Below are 14,797 nucleotides of genomic sequence, written 5' to 3'. Positions count from 1 at the left end.
GGGTTTTAGCCTCTTGACTTCATGAGTCTTTATTCCCTTTACGAATTATGTTTCTATTTTAATTATTTTTTAAAGTTATTAAATAAATCAAATGAGATATTTATATTGAATATTTATAAATATAACTCTGTCATAATTAAATGAGAATCAAAATTAGTTTATAAATCCTCCTTAGGGAGTAGAAAACTATCATAAAAATAATTAGTAATTATAGGACAAAAAAATTCTTCTGTAAATAATCAAATATACTAATTTATAATTATACTAGTTATATATACTAGCATTTGCATGTAAGGCTCGAAATCATCGACTAATCCTTAAGGTTTTAGCGTTAACGATCAGATAAACCGGACCCTTACTAACATAAGAGAATAATCAAACTCAATACCTCTTAAATAATACATTTAAAAGTCTTTATCGTCTTACCCAACCATCGGTAATTATGGTAATTAGCTGAAGTTATTTCATTCTTTATCTTGGTTTGATCATCCAAAGGATAAAAGCAGTTGAACTTCAAATCCAGATGTTAGGGATTTTTCAAAAATTAATATATAATAAGAGTCCGAGATTGTAAGTTGAAGCCATTCTACATTCAAGATGAAGTTAAAAGTACAATAAGAACACATTCCCTGCTATGTCAGTGAGTTTGTTTGAAGAAGTTTTTGCCAACATTACTACACTTGAACAAAACTAGCACATGAAAATTTTCCCACTAAATGTTTCATGAAACTGGGTCGTGCAAATTACATTGCCAACAATCTTGAAATCTAAATCGAATCTTGGATAACGTGTGTATAAACATTAAAGTTTCACTTCTGCAACATCGGCACTCCTCAGGCACAACTGAACTTTAAAAGTTTACATAAGAACCAAATGAATGTCCCTTGAAAGGAAAAAAACAAAATTCAATTATCACCAATTTTCCATAACCTACTTTTTTTTCCCCATCTGGTCCTTTCTATTCTATATATGAATCAGCCTTGCTTCAGTCACCACGGAGGCTACCACCACTTGTTGAAGGTTTCTTACCACCGTATTTCTGTAATTTAATCACAACAAAAAAAAAAAAAAAAAACAGATTGTTAACTTTGCAGTCCTATCAGAGAAGATCTGTGGCCACAGTTATCAAGTGGTTGGAGCTTTACCTGCTTTCCAATGTTGAATGGGATGTATTTGTATTTTATCATGTGTGCAATTTGGCGCCTCATTGTAAGAACAAACAGAACAATCCAGTAACAAAGCAATATAGGCCAAAAGACGGGAACATCAAATACAGAAAAGAATGTCATCACAAATGCTATGCAGAAAGCCTTGGTCATGGAGTACCTGAAAAAACACAGCAGCAGAACAATATGTTATGCTCACGCACACAAGAAAAAGGTTTCAGCCCCTTGTGGTCGTGCAAATGCTTTGCTGTGTAGTGATGCATACATATTAATCTAGCTAGATAACATGTTTCCAGGGGCTCAAGAAATGTAAAATGACTCAAGAAAATAATAAGACGTGATCAGCCCATATATAGAGAGAGTGATGCAAATCACCTCACAGCCACACAACTTGATGTAAAAATATTTATCATGCATTGTAAGTTACAATTCTTTAGGCAGACAAACATCACATTTACTAATTGGTTAGGCTCCCTAAGAATGTCTTCCGTGAAACTTCCAATTGTTCTAAGCACCATAGAACCCTCTAAGGTGTCATTTCAAGCCTGTCTAGAAAAAAATTGCCAATGATTACTAAAACAAGAAATTACTTGAAAAGAATAGCTATAACTCTATGGAAAAACAATGTAATCACTGTGAACTAGACATACTAAACATAATACTACTAGATAACCATGTCATCAAACATAGAATTACAAGATTCAGCTTCTTGATAGAAAAAGAAAAAGGTGATTGAATACTTAATATAACAAGGTCATGATTGGTGAATGCATTTGCATATCTTCACATTAGTTTCTCACAAGATACGTGGACACCAACTATCAGAAATAAATACAAAGAGAAAAACTAACTAATATGTGTTGACTACACATGTACTTTGAAGATCAAATGCCTGAGATAGAATTTATTTAATATATAAGCATTCAACAGCTGGAACTTTCAGAACAAAGAAACAAGCAATAATAAAAAGCATAGAAGAACAAGAACCTTTCGACATAATTGTCCATTCCATAGACCTCCTAATTACTCAACTAATCATTCTCTGCCTTCTGTTCATCACTTATCCAACAATTGGAGGAAGAGAACTTAAGCCTGCAGGAAATACTGCTCACAGTAGAAGACTCCACATTATAAATCTCACCAACAAGGATGTGCAGCAAGAGGCTCCTAATGGGTCCTTGGGTGACTAACTCCAGATTGGATCAAGCATATAATTTGATAATATGTAAATGTAAACAGCTCCAAGGAGGTTCTAATTTATAAAACATAACCACATCCTTGAAACACAATCCACACACCTAAACTTTATAAGTTAAAATCCATCTACTTAATCCCGTGTATCTACAAAATCCAAATTATTCATGATTTTATTGCCTGCCTTCATAAGCGGAGAGAGCAAAACACAAAACTCCCAGAAATATCAAAGTAATCTATAAAGTAACAGAGAGAACTTCAACCATCAGCTATGTGAAGTAGGAACCACAATGTTAAAGAGATCTCCCAACTAGCATGAAAAAAATAGTGACTGCTCTCGTAAACACTAAAAGTAGAAAAAAGTCTTGTTTACCAGAATTTAAACTCTGGGAGTCGGCGGATGAAAGGCTTGAATTCATCTGAACCCTTTGTCGGCAATAAAGGCCCATCAGAAACTTCAAGCTCAGGATCAACCAGAGGTGACAAAAACCCGATTAGCAGATTCAGAAGATAGATCCCAAGACCATAGGAAATGATGTAAAAACCTTGCACATAATAAACCCGCAGACAGTAGATTGCCACAACAACAAGAGTTCCAATCCACCTATAGGTCATATGTGGGGTAGTCTTATCCAGGTAATACTGAAACATCCTCCAAACATCATGTCCCCATTGCGAAACAGGTGATGCCACTGAGGCACCATCGCCTCCAACTCCCTCCATTCAATTTAAGTTTCAAAAATCCTGTGAATAAAATATCAGAATCTAATCACATGACACATATCTACTTAACCAAATGTAACATATACAAGCAATTAAGATGTGTATAATCACATGATTCTCATATACTTCAATCACAATCCCACTGAGTAAATAGCTCGTAGGTCTAATCCCAGTTTAAGCTTTACAAACAGTGATTATAATAGTCATTCTGCTTCAATTTCAAGCATCGATAATCAACAGCTATGGCCTATTAATGATGAATGCAGGTACGAGCATTTATATAATAAACATTAACACATTAATAAGGCATTTTAGAGCATCTTCATGCGATTTTAATGGTTAAACAATTACATATAGTACCCAGAAAAAAAGGTCAAAAAACAACCCAATGCCCCATTTAATACTAAAAGAGAACACAATTAAGCAAAATATTAGCTCAAAATGAAACTAGTTACAAGATTATATAGTCATTACCTCAAAATCCAAACCAATACCCAATACACACACAAATCCACATGTAAGATCCAAAATCATAAATTCCCAATTTCCAGCATCCTAAAATTTCTCACAAATCAAACAGAAAACTAGGGTTTCCTAACACAAAAACAACAGATTTACTTTAAAACTTCAAGAACAGATCTAAACGAAACATACCCAAAAAGAAAACAACAAAACCCAGATTAAAAAAGCCCGAATATTAAAAAATTAACGGGTTTCGCCACAGAAAAAGAAAGAGAAAGATTAAAAACAAGTAAACAACCCAAATGAAATACAAGCAGAAAAACCAAATCACGTTGAGGAAGAACACAAAACAGAAGAGAAATTAGTGGAAAAAACAGTAAGAGCTGACCTTGAAATGAGTCTTGGACGTTGAACTCAGGACTCAAATTGATCGAGGAAGCTAAATGCGACCAGATCTTGTAAGAGAATGAATAAGCCGAGTCTTTTCTTTGCGTTTTTTATTTTTGTTTTAAATTTTTATATTATTTATATATTTTTGGTTTTTTTTTTCGGCGATTTACAAAGAGAGGTTATTACAGACAGTGACGCTGTTGAAAAGTTGTTGAAAGACGGAGTTACCGGAGCCGTTACTACTCACGTGCCTCTACCACGCCAGGAATATTATTTGTCCGTATTGAAGATGCTCTTTGGAAATTTCTACTTTTGTTTTTTAAATATTCATTTAAAAAAAATGTTTTTTATAAATAATTATCAAAGAAAAATCCCATCACTTCATTTTTCGCCCAAGCCCGTTTAATAAAACAATAACATTGTCAAAATTGTTAACTAGTTTTAGGTAGTTTAATAGTTCGTTTGGGACTCTTAGGTGTATTACTCAATAAATCATAAGTTCATATCTCCACGACTACTAATAAAGTATAACCATTAAAAATTTATTTGGCTGTTAACTTTAAATTATAATTAGTTGAGATACATGTAAGCTGACCCGAACAACCCTAGATGCCAAAAAAAAAAAAAATTATCAAAATCGTTCATAATAGTAATTATAGTTGAGGTGCGTGTGAATAAAAAATGAAAGTATTTAATATAAGTATATGATTTATTAATTTTTATTTTTCGAAACAATTTTTAAAATAATGTTTTGTAGTATAACATATTAATGTTTTAATTATTTTCCAAATTAGTTAATACTTTATATTAACATTACCATTCAAATAATATATTGTTGCGGCATACGGTTAAAACAGTGCAGTGCGTGCAATTGGACCTAAATTTGGGCCTTTAATATCATTGGGTTAGCCTGATTAGACAGGTGAAGGCCCATTTAGAAGCTACAGCACTTGTTTAATATCCATCAGTTTCTTTTTTCACTTATTTATTTTTCTCTCCAAAACTTTATTAAGAAAAATGCTACTTGCAATTGGTCAATTAGTAATGACTTTCACTTAGATCCAACCTGATAAATTATGATTGATTAATTATGAACTACTACGTCCAGATTGTAGGTGTAACATTACTCTTTTATTAATCTAACACTGTTAGTAACTATTAGAGGTTGTTAGAAATGGTAAGTGAGGTCGGCAAGTGATTGTATGTGTTTTGTTGATGAGGTTGTTGGGAGTTCAACAGTGATCTCAAAAGTGATTTTGAACTTTAAAATTGACTGAAAATAACCAAGAGTCCTACTAACATAAGCCCTTTTTTGGTAAAATTAGCTCGTTTTCGGTCAAAGAAAGCATTGGCACACTTTAGCGTGCTAACGTGCACCATGCTATAGTAAAAAATTAAGAATTTGTTAAAATAAAGAAACTGACATTACTTTAAGAGTGAGAGTCTAGAATAAATGCAATTAAAGGTATTAACTTGGGATTTTAAACCACCACTGGATGATCTGATGGTAAAAGAACAAAGAGATCTAACATATGTTCATGAGTTTGAGTCTGTACTAGTCCTAATAGGGATAGTCATTGAGAAANTTTACTTATTTATTTTTCTCTCCAAAACTTTATTAAGAAAAATGCTACACCCATAACCTCTTCTCACAAACTTGACATGGCAGCTCACAATTGGTCAACTAGTAATAAGTCTCGCCTGGGTCTAATCTAATAAATTACAATTAACCAATTACGAACTGTCACGTCGAGGTTATGAAAAGAGGTTGTAGGTGTAACATTATTCTTTTATTAATATTTATGTGAAACCTAAAATCAAATCCATGCTAGTTGCACAAAAATAATTATTATATTTTTAGTTGAGTTCGGGTCATTATAATTGGTAAATCTTATACTTTATTTGACGATGTAGTTTGATGATAGTGTGGATTGCTTAAACAAGATATTATAAGTCTTACAATTGGTATGCCTTAGTCTTACTCGACCAAAGTAGATAGTATATGCTCTAGTGATCATAACTATTACAGTGAGTAAATGACATATATTATCATCCGATGTTTAGCGAAATTTCAAGTTGATACTCATAGTTCTATTTATTATGGATTCCTATTCTTAAACTAACACTGTTAGTGACTATTAGAGGTGGTCGGAAATAGTGAGTGAGGTCGATAAGTAAAGGTATGTATTTTGTAGACGAGGTTGTTGGGAATCCAATAGTGGTCTCGAAAGTGATTTTGGACTTCGAAATCAACCGGAAATAACCAAGAGTCGCTGGCTTGAATGCTACTAACATAAGCCATTTTTTGGTAAAATTAGCTTGTCTTCTGTCAAATAAAGCATTGGCACACTTTAGCGTGCTAACATGCATCACACTACAGTGAAAAGTTTATGAATTTGTTAAAATAAAGGAAATGACATTACTTTAAGGGTAAGAATTTGAAATAAATGCAATTAAAGGTAATAACTTAGGATTTCAAACTACCATTGGACGCTCTGATGGTAAAAGAACAAAGAGATTCAATATGGGTTCATGAGTTTGAGTCTCCACTAGTCCTAATAGAGGTAGTTATTGAGGAGATTTATTTGGCCGTTAACTTCAAGGCCTCGAATGTTAGTTAAGGTATACATAAACTGATCCGAACATCTTCAGTCAACTTAAAAATAAAACTTGGGACTTCGTTAAATCTCGAATAAGAATACGTAGTTTGCCCTATTATAGTTGATAAATCTTATAATATTCACTCAATCGATTGGCCAAACTGATATAGAAATAGAATCGAAAAATTCCATCACCAATAATTTCCCCAATGTCCAATCATGTACTAGATTTCTTCGATTAGACACAACAACAAATAAAATATTAAAACCATGATTGAAGGTGCCTTCCTTCATTGTATGATTCTTATTTACAACTTCATTCTTTCATTGTATGATTCTTATTTACAACTTTATATTATTAATAAACGCCATAAGTGACGTGGCCTAATCAAAGCCACAAGTTCTTCACAGTCTTTAAATTGAATTTGCTTGGTGGGTAATAAGGTTCGTGGCAATTGAATCATCTAACAAAATTAATCTCCTTAATTAAATATTAAAAAAAAAAAAAAAGTCTCTTATTTACCACCACCTCCAACTCCTCAAATTTTTGGCCAATGGAGTGGAGTGAAGAGGATGGTGGTGGTGGCGGTCAATTTGTGTCTTGAAATATCATGATGTTTAATAAAAGAGGGAATCTTTGAAATTGTTGATAGATTAATGTATGATTATAAGAAGACAATAAATAACTATTCTTCCTATTAAATCAAAAGGGTCTCATTCAATTAAAATTACAAAATATCCCACATATAAATAGATAATTGCTTTTCTTTGCTAACCGAAGTGTCTAAGTCGCTTGCACGTACCTTACTCATTTTCAGAGTCTATTGAACACTCTACAAACCCAAAGAATCAGGTAAACCACAACGTGGTAGGTGGTCCTAAGGTTTGAACATAGAAACTCAAGAAATTGAACAAACCTTCTTGACCGCCAAGCTAACCCCTTGGGGTTGTAATTGCTTATTTTTCTTGGCTTCTTTAATGATAAATGGGAACAAGAGGGAATCCAACCACATATTAAACATATATACATTATAATAGTCTACCAACTTAGTGATGTAGGATAAATTCAACTTCTAACGCCCTCCCTCACATTTAGTGTGTAGGGCTGAGGTCCAAACCCATTACCATCTCAAACAAACATGACTCTGATATTATAATAAATGAGTTTAAGATAATAAATGAGTTTAAGTAAAACTTACTTCCAAAAGCTAGTTCAACGAAAAAGGGAGTCCAACCATATATATACACCATAACATTTAATAAATTTAAAAATAAAATCGTTGAAACACAATCCAAATTATTTTTAAAATTGATTTATTTCTAGTTTGAGTTAAAAAAAAAAAAAACGATTAAATTTAAAGTTGCTACGATCCCGAAATAACACACAATAAAAGTATTTGACAATAAAATTATAAAGAAAAATCTAACAAATATTACAACATTGTTGGAGAGATGGGTCCTCTTTGAAAACAAGTTGAGAAGTGAGATAGAACTCCATTATTTTCTGCAACTTGTGGCTCAAAGAACACTTAAGTGAAGATATTTTCAGGAGAAAAATATTTTGTAAGGTTGATGAAGAAAGTGCCAAATCCAAGTAATATAACACATGATTTTTAAGATTTATATATATTAAAATTCCTAGAAAATTCTAGGTTTATTTAATCTAAACAATCCTTCTCAATTATCACAATTGGACCATATGATTTATTTATTGCACTTTTTTTTTTTTTTTAAATATAAAATAAAGTTTGTTCTATCAATAGGATGTCCACAATAGGACACAAAAGATGTTGGGGGTTCCAATTAAAATAATACCCAATCTTCTAAGTTTTAACTTTAATATCAAGTATTAATCATGAATTAATTAGGCTTTTAAGTATAAAATTAATATTATTATTTTTTTTAGCAAAATTTAGTAGCAACTAGCAAAGTTTAACTAACCAAGTGAAGCGTAAAAAATTATTAGATGTACTATTCAAGAGATTTTGAATTCCATTCTACTCGATCTCTAAGAGAGGAGATGACTACTTGAGAATTTAATCCTCGGTCTTTAAAAAATTTGACGACGTTCATGCTATATATTGACCATAGGAAAATGCTATACCCATAATCTTTTATCATAAACTTCTTGTTATAATTTCAATATAGTAGCTCGCAATTAATCATCTTTTAATAGGTCTTATCTGATAAATTATGGTTAACTAATTACTTACAACTTTGACGTAACAACTTATAATTAGTCAGTTAATAATTGATGTAACTCATTAATTATGAGCTATTATGTTGGGATTGTAAGAAAAAATTTGAAAAAAAAAAAAAAGTGGATCTTGCATTTCTTATTAACCATATTTTCATACATCAAACTCAAGTAACTACATGAAAATTAATTATTTACTCAAAACTCAAGTAAAAAAAAAAAATATATATATATTATTTAAACAAAAAAATTAAAAAAAAGGGGCCAATTTGAGAGAAATAAAAACTAAAAAGTGCAAATGAGTGGGTCCTTCGCTTCCATCTTCTCCAATGTCAATGCTGGGTCACTGTCACTGTCGGCTTGAGAAGACAAATAAATTAAATTAAAAAAAAAAAAAAAAAAAACAAACATATTTGTGGCTAAGCACAGATACAAAGCTCGACTTTTAGATGCTTTCTACATTTCTACTTCTGTTTATTTACAGTTTCCTTCTTTTCTCACACCATTTAAGCCCTTGTGTCCACACACAGCTTCCCCATCTCTCTCACTCACCACTTCATTTCCTCTCTCTTTTCATCTCCAAGCTTCAACCTTTAAGTCTTCCTCTTATGGGTATCACTTCTTTCCCTTCTTGTTGGTTTATATTTTCGTTTTCTGTATTGGTATTCTGGTGTGTTATGTGTTTGTTTTCTCTTTGGTTTTGTTTATGCTTTCGAAATTCTATGAAGATAATCGAGTCAAACTTTGTTTTTTTGTTTATTTTTTTATTTTTATGTTGAAGCTTAATTTAGCTTAGTCTGTTGTTAATTCTTCACTCGCGATGATGCTGAGAGTCGAGTGTGAGAACTGAGAAGCCACAGTGTCAAGTTTTGTTGTTTTTTGATAAATTTAATATTTTTATTTATTTTTTTTTTATATATATAATTTTTGTGGTGAAAAATCATTTGGTTGAGAAAAGAGTTTGGTGGCATGCACTGATGCACAAGGCAAGCATGTTAGCGGGTCCCATAGAGTTAAGGTTGTCCTAACGCAATATCAGGGGCTGTTAACTACAGAGGAAACTCATTTAGAATACACTGTTAAGCTAATTAATAAGATAAGATCTGAGAAAAAAAAAAAAAAAAACTGTTCTGGGGCTTTTCTCAGTCTTTGCATAGGTGCTGCATGCTCCGGTGAGTTTTTATGGGTTTGATTTTCTATGTTTACAAATTACAATATTAATAGATGTTGAATTAAGATTGCTTATAGTGTTTGAGTGATGTTCCATTTTACAAAATTATGGGTGGATGGTCATGTATAAGCTTATTCTTAGTTTGGTTTTTGGTATTTGGAAGTGAGGGTTTGGTGAATGAAGCTGGGATTTTGGTTGTAGATTTGTTAGTTTGTTTGCATACTTGGTCTCTTGCTTATTTGAGCATACTTGGTCTCTTGCTTATTTGAGCATACTTGATACAGATTAAGTCAACTTTTTATGCAGTGGATTAACATCAGCTGATTTTGGACATACTTTAGTAGTAATGAACTCTTAAATGGGAACTTGATGCTAAACTTTGTGTATAATCATCCATTATGAACTGTTTCCAAGTTTGCATCTCTATGTGTTTTCTATTGTTTTTTTTTCTAAGTGTCAGATTACTTGAAAATGCTCTCCAAAGCAATTATTTTTATTATTTTATAACTGAAGTTTGGATACTGACAATGGTTGGTTGATTTTGTTGTCAGGTGAGTTTTGATGAAGCTCTGAAGGGAGGTCACTTTTAGTGAAAAGTAACCTGTATCATGTCTGATCATGTTATACAATCAGATCATGATGGTGATAGAATGCGTAGACAACCTATGCATCTTTACCAATCGGTCTGGATGGCTCACTGGACGCAGACAAGTTGTAATTCTGAAACCCGGGATGATAGACCTTTATCATTTCATTGTCAGTGCAAAGAAGATGATTGTGATTCTAAGCAACATGGACCTGAGATACAATCTGGCATTTCTAAACATGCCAAAGAATTTGGAGAAGTTCCTGAATCTAGAACAGATAATATTATGGATGAGAATCTTAAACTGAGTTCGATAAAAAGTGGAAAAGAAATATTACAGAGCCAGTTCTTTCCGAAGTTCAGTCTTTCTAAAAAGGAGAGTACTATGCCACTGAAGAATGTCTCGACCTATCAAGGGGCAGTTCCTGAAATGGGAACATCTGGAGAATGTCATTTCCAGCATGAAGGTGTCACAGGGGATCAGGAGCAGCGGGTGAAATCTCCTGAATCTCTTGCAAAGAAAAGCTTAGCTGTTTCAACATCTTTTCAGCATGACCTGGGTTCAAGTTCGAAAATTGTGCCTTATAGATACAACAGTAGGAAGCCTCGAATTCATTCCTTATGCAGGCAAGAAGAGATTAATCAAACAAGCCCAGTTGTTGCATCTGAAGAGCACTTCAGAAATTCTAAATTTCAAAGCTGTTCTACATCTTTGGTTCATGATAAGAAAATTGATGACCTGTTAGATTTCAGAAGATCTGGGACTTCATCCTCGAGGCAGAATAATATGCATCTGTTACTGCATGAACCCTCAGCAAGCAACAATCAGCTACCCGTTTTTGTTGGTAAAAAGATAGAAAAAAGGCAAAATCATTCTGGTGCTACATTGTTTCCAAACTGGAGCAATCCAATAGATGCAACCAAAACAGGAACTTCATTTAATGATTTTTTCTCAGTACCAAGAATCCCACGATCTCTTGATGATGTGGAGACGATGAGGATATGTACCACTGAAGGGCATCCCAAGTTTTCTGAGACTACTCACCATTTTCTAATCACTAAGAAGACTGATGTTAACTCGTCAAAAGGAAGTGAAATGTTTAAAGAAAAAATGTTCGGCAAATTCCTCAGTCTATCGCCTGATTTTGGTTTCAGTGGCCAGCAAGGAGTGAAACTCCAACCTCTAGGGAGCACCACAGATAGCGAGGAAAAAAAAAATATTGGAGATATCAAGACTTCTGCAGTTTGTTTAAAGAATGAGTCATCAGCTGACACTGATACCATGGACATGGATGTTTTCCAGAAGAATCATTTTTCTGGTATGCATGCATCCTTGTAATGTTTTCATGACCTAAATGTTTTCATTTCATATGACGCTTATACATTATAAATAGGCTTTTACTACAGGACTGTTCTGTTTATGTCAGGAGATATATATGATCTTCCTGAACTTCACTTAGTAGGTTTATCAATTTCCTTTTAATTTTCCTGTCTAATAAGTTTCTTTCTTTTCTGTTTGTTGTAGTTGTGGTTTCTTCGCCAACTAATGAGGTAATTGTGCTATTCTGATCTGTCAAATGACATATACTTGCACTAAAATTTGAATTACCCCATTCGATCCAGTACTTTTTTTTTTTGTTTTTTTGTTCTTGCTTATTGTAGTCACAATTTCTATCCAGCACCTGATCAGTGAGATAGTTATCTAATGTGCGGGTGATTGAAAGATGATGGGTTATATGGTCTATGATTCTTCTGGTTTATCACTCAAATCAGTGTTCCTAAAGACATTGAAATATGCTAAATATCTTAGGACTATCTTCTTTTTAGTTGCTTTTTATTTCTTCCAATTTTTTTTTTTTTTTTTCATTTGTTAGTACACTTGTGTGTATAACTCTATGGGTGCTGGTGGAATATATTGAGAATATAATTAGATAACATTAGTTTCTAGTGTTGGAACACAACAAGTGGATGTCCAAGGAATTTGGAGAAATGATTGTAGCATTTTAGTTTTCTGAGAACCAGTCTGATTAAAATTAAATGTTAGAATGGGGAGAAATTAATAGATGCTGGCTTATGTGTTCATTGGTTAGTTGGTAATACGGGCTTCAAGTTGATTATACCATTATTTTATCTGTTGATGTATAAGGAGTGCATGTTGTGTTCATTGGGAATCCCTTAGATCTTAGTAATGACTGGAATTTTGTAGGTTATTAAAGAGGACAAAGTAGCAACATCACAAGCTGCCGTTGCTTCAACCAGAGAAGAAATTGGAGGAAGATTGCCTAACATTGAGTTACCTGATATAAACCAAGAGCTTCCTGCACTTTCATCTGTTGCGAACTCTGTGGATGATAGTGAGACAAGCTCCTCAAAAACCCAGAGTTTGGATGCAGAGCATCTCCTTGCACATGCTGAGCTGCCCACAAATTCCAAAACTGGTGCTTTTCCAGATGGTCATATGGGATCAGATCCAAGCATCAGATGGGTTAAACGTCTGAAGTTGAGTGCCCCAGGTTCTTTTGCTTATGGCACTAAGAGTTCTGAAATGGAAGAAGGTTCTGAAATGGAAGAAGCTTCTTCCCATGAGAAAGTTAACAAGTTCGTCAACAAAATCATGAGATGCAACATTACTAGTTCTGAACCCAAAACGGGCAGATGCTTCGGTAAACAACCAATGGCACTGGATCAGACTGCTTGCCTTTTAAAAAATAGAGAGTCTTCTTTCAGTGAAACAGTGAGGAAGACTCAAGACATAAGTCTTTCCAATTGTTGGATTCGTAGATGGTGTCATGATGGAGTTGTATCTCGAACACAGAATCGTGAAGCAGTGACACTTTGTGAGCCACGAAGTTCAAAAGCAACATTTGATGAACTTCAAAAGAAGCAGTTTCCTAGCATAGGTGCTATGGCTCTGATGGGGAAGGCCCTGAACACTTTTCAACCATGTGAATTTAGGAAAGAGGGGTCATATATTGTTTGGAAAACTTAGGGATTCTGAGACGATTCTACACAGATTTTGCAGGGAACAAACAGCAAGCTAAGCAGTCCATAGGATCATTCTGGCAATCATGATATTGGAATTGCTTTTGAAAGGGGAAATGCTTTGGTCATCAGTAACAACAGAATCAGTGGATGTGGAATTTTCTTTAGCGAGAATGTTCCCTTGGTATGTTCTCTGTCCGTATTTGTTTTGGACTTTGTTTTTCATTTTCCATCAGAGTAGGTTTTGTGAATGTGCTGTTCGGATCAGCATTTTATAGAGGCCTTGTCTCTTGAATGTGGGCAATCGATTGGAAGAAGGAAAAAATGAAAAAAAGGGGGAGTGGTAATCAACTGCTTTCACTGTATATTGTATATTTTATTGTACTCTGTCACGCAGCATAAATGCCCCTTTTGGTCCTCCATATTCACTGGAAGGAAAACTGGGAAATGCTTGCAATCAAGAAAATAAAAAAGGTCATACATGAATCCCTGTGAATATATAACTACATTCTAAAATAATTAAATGTAGTTAATTTTAGAGAATGTCACTAAGAGACTGTCAAGTGAACTTAAACGAGTAGAAATATATCTTGCCTTTACGACAGAGATGCTTTCATAGTTATGGTTTTCTGTTCTATCATAATAACAATATAGAGTATTAATCAAATATATGGCTGTCATTTGTCAGAACAACCCAGTAATGATTGTATATTGGTTGGACAATGAAGCTGCGTATATGGATTAACTTAGTGGCAGCAAACAAGGGATGGTCTGGAACTGTTGCGTCATCATTTTCACTGAGCTGAAAATGGAGGAAGGCCCTATGAGAGAAGATTCGTAGGACAAACTTCCCCTTCAGCGATTTTTTTTGTAATATTCCTCACTTATATATGTTTGATTTCATACCACTTGAACCTCCTTTTACCTTTTATTTTTTATTTTTATATCTCTGCATGTGTAATCCTCTTCCTAATGAAGCATGTCGTACAATAGTTGGCCAAGCATTTTATATTCCTAGAAGGGTAATACTACTACATCCACAATCTCTTCTTACAAATTTTCTCTCACAATCCCAACGTGACAGCTTATAATTGGCCAGTCGTAATATATCAGGTAAGACTTATTGCGAGTTGACCAATTACGAATTGTCATGTCGGAGTTGTGTAAGAAAGTTTGTGAGAAGAGGTTTTGGGTGTAGCATTTTCTTTTCTAGTGTCCACTATGCTGCATTAATTGATTGAAGATTAAAGATCTAACCACAAGTTGTGGCATAAAGTGTTTTATGTTCTCATCCATTTGTAAGAATTCATAAATGATCTTTGTTCC

General features: G+C 33.5%; 2 protein-coding genes and 1 long non-coding RNA gene across 4 annotated transcripts; 2 read left to right on the top strand and 1 right to left on the bottom strand.

The window, feature by feature from the left end:
- Nucleotides 1–680: 680 nt before the first annotated feature.
- LOC116129582 (protein RER1A-like) lies at nt 681–4,086 on the bottom strand. The gene is made up of 4 exons (XM_031415301.1): nt 3,934–4,086; nt 2,734–3,104; nt 1,146–1,326; nt 681–1,039 (listed from the first exon to the last, which is right to left on the bottom strand). Exons 2-4 carry the CDS (start codon nt 3,081–3,083, stop codon nt 986–988), a joined length of 585 nt encoding a protein of 194 aa, XP_031271161.1. The 5' UTR covers nt 3,084–3,104; nt 3,934–4,086; the 3' UTR covers nt 681–985.
- A 5,158-nt stretch (nt 4,087–9,244) lies between these two features.
- LOC116129580 lies at nt 9,245–12,700 on the top strand. 2 transcript variants are annotated; one of them, XM_031415298.1, is made up of 3 exons: nt 9,245–9,344; nt 10,455–11,808; nt 12,015–12,700. In XM_031415298.1, the coding sequence occupies exons 2-3, from the start codon at nt 10,512–10,514 to the stop codon at nt 12,056–12,058; spliced, it is 1,341 nt and encodes a 446-aa protein (XP_031271158.1). In that variant the 5' UTR covers nt 9,245–9,344; nt 10,455–10,511; the 3' UTR covers nt 12,059–12,700. The 2 variants fall into 2 exon arrangements, with proteins under 2 accessions (XP_031271158.1, XP_031271159.1); XM_031415299.1 differs by lacking the exon at nt 9,245–9,344 and adding an exon at nt 9,830–9,904.
- A 344-nt stretch (nt 12,701–13,044) lies between these two features.
- On the top strand, nt 13,045–14,766 carry LOC116129583. Its single transcript, XR_004127929.1, has 2 exons — nt 13,045–13,655; nt 14,160–14,766. It is a non-coding gene; the product is annotated as an uncharacterized LOC116129583 (long non-coding RNA).
- Nucleotides 14,767–14,797: the final 31 nt, after the last annotated feature.

The sequence above is a fragment of the Pistacia vera genome, unplaced genomic scaffold (assembly GCF_008641045.1).
Source record: "Pistacia vera cultivar Batoury unplaced genomic scaffold, PisVer_v2 Contig212, whole genome shotgun sequence".
Classification (NCBI taxonomy): domain Eukaryota; kingdom Viridiplantae; phylum Streptophyta; class Magnoliopsida; order Sapindales; family Anacardiaceae; genus Pistacia; species Pistacia vera.
Note: the sequence above shows the minus strand (reverse complement) of the source record. Positions and strands in the feature narration are given on the sequence as shown.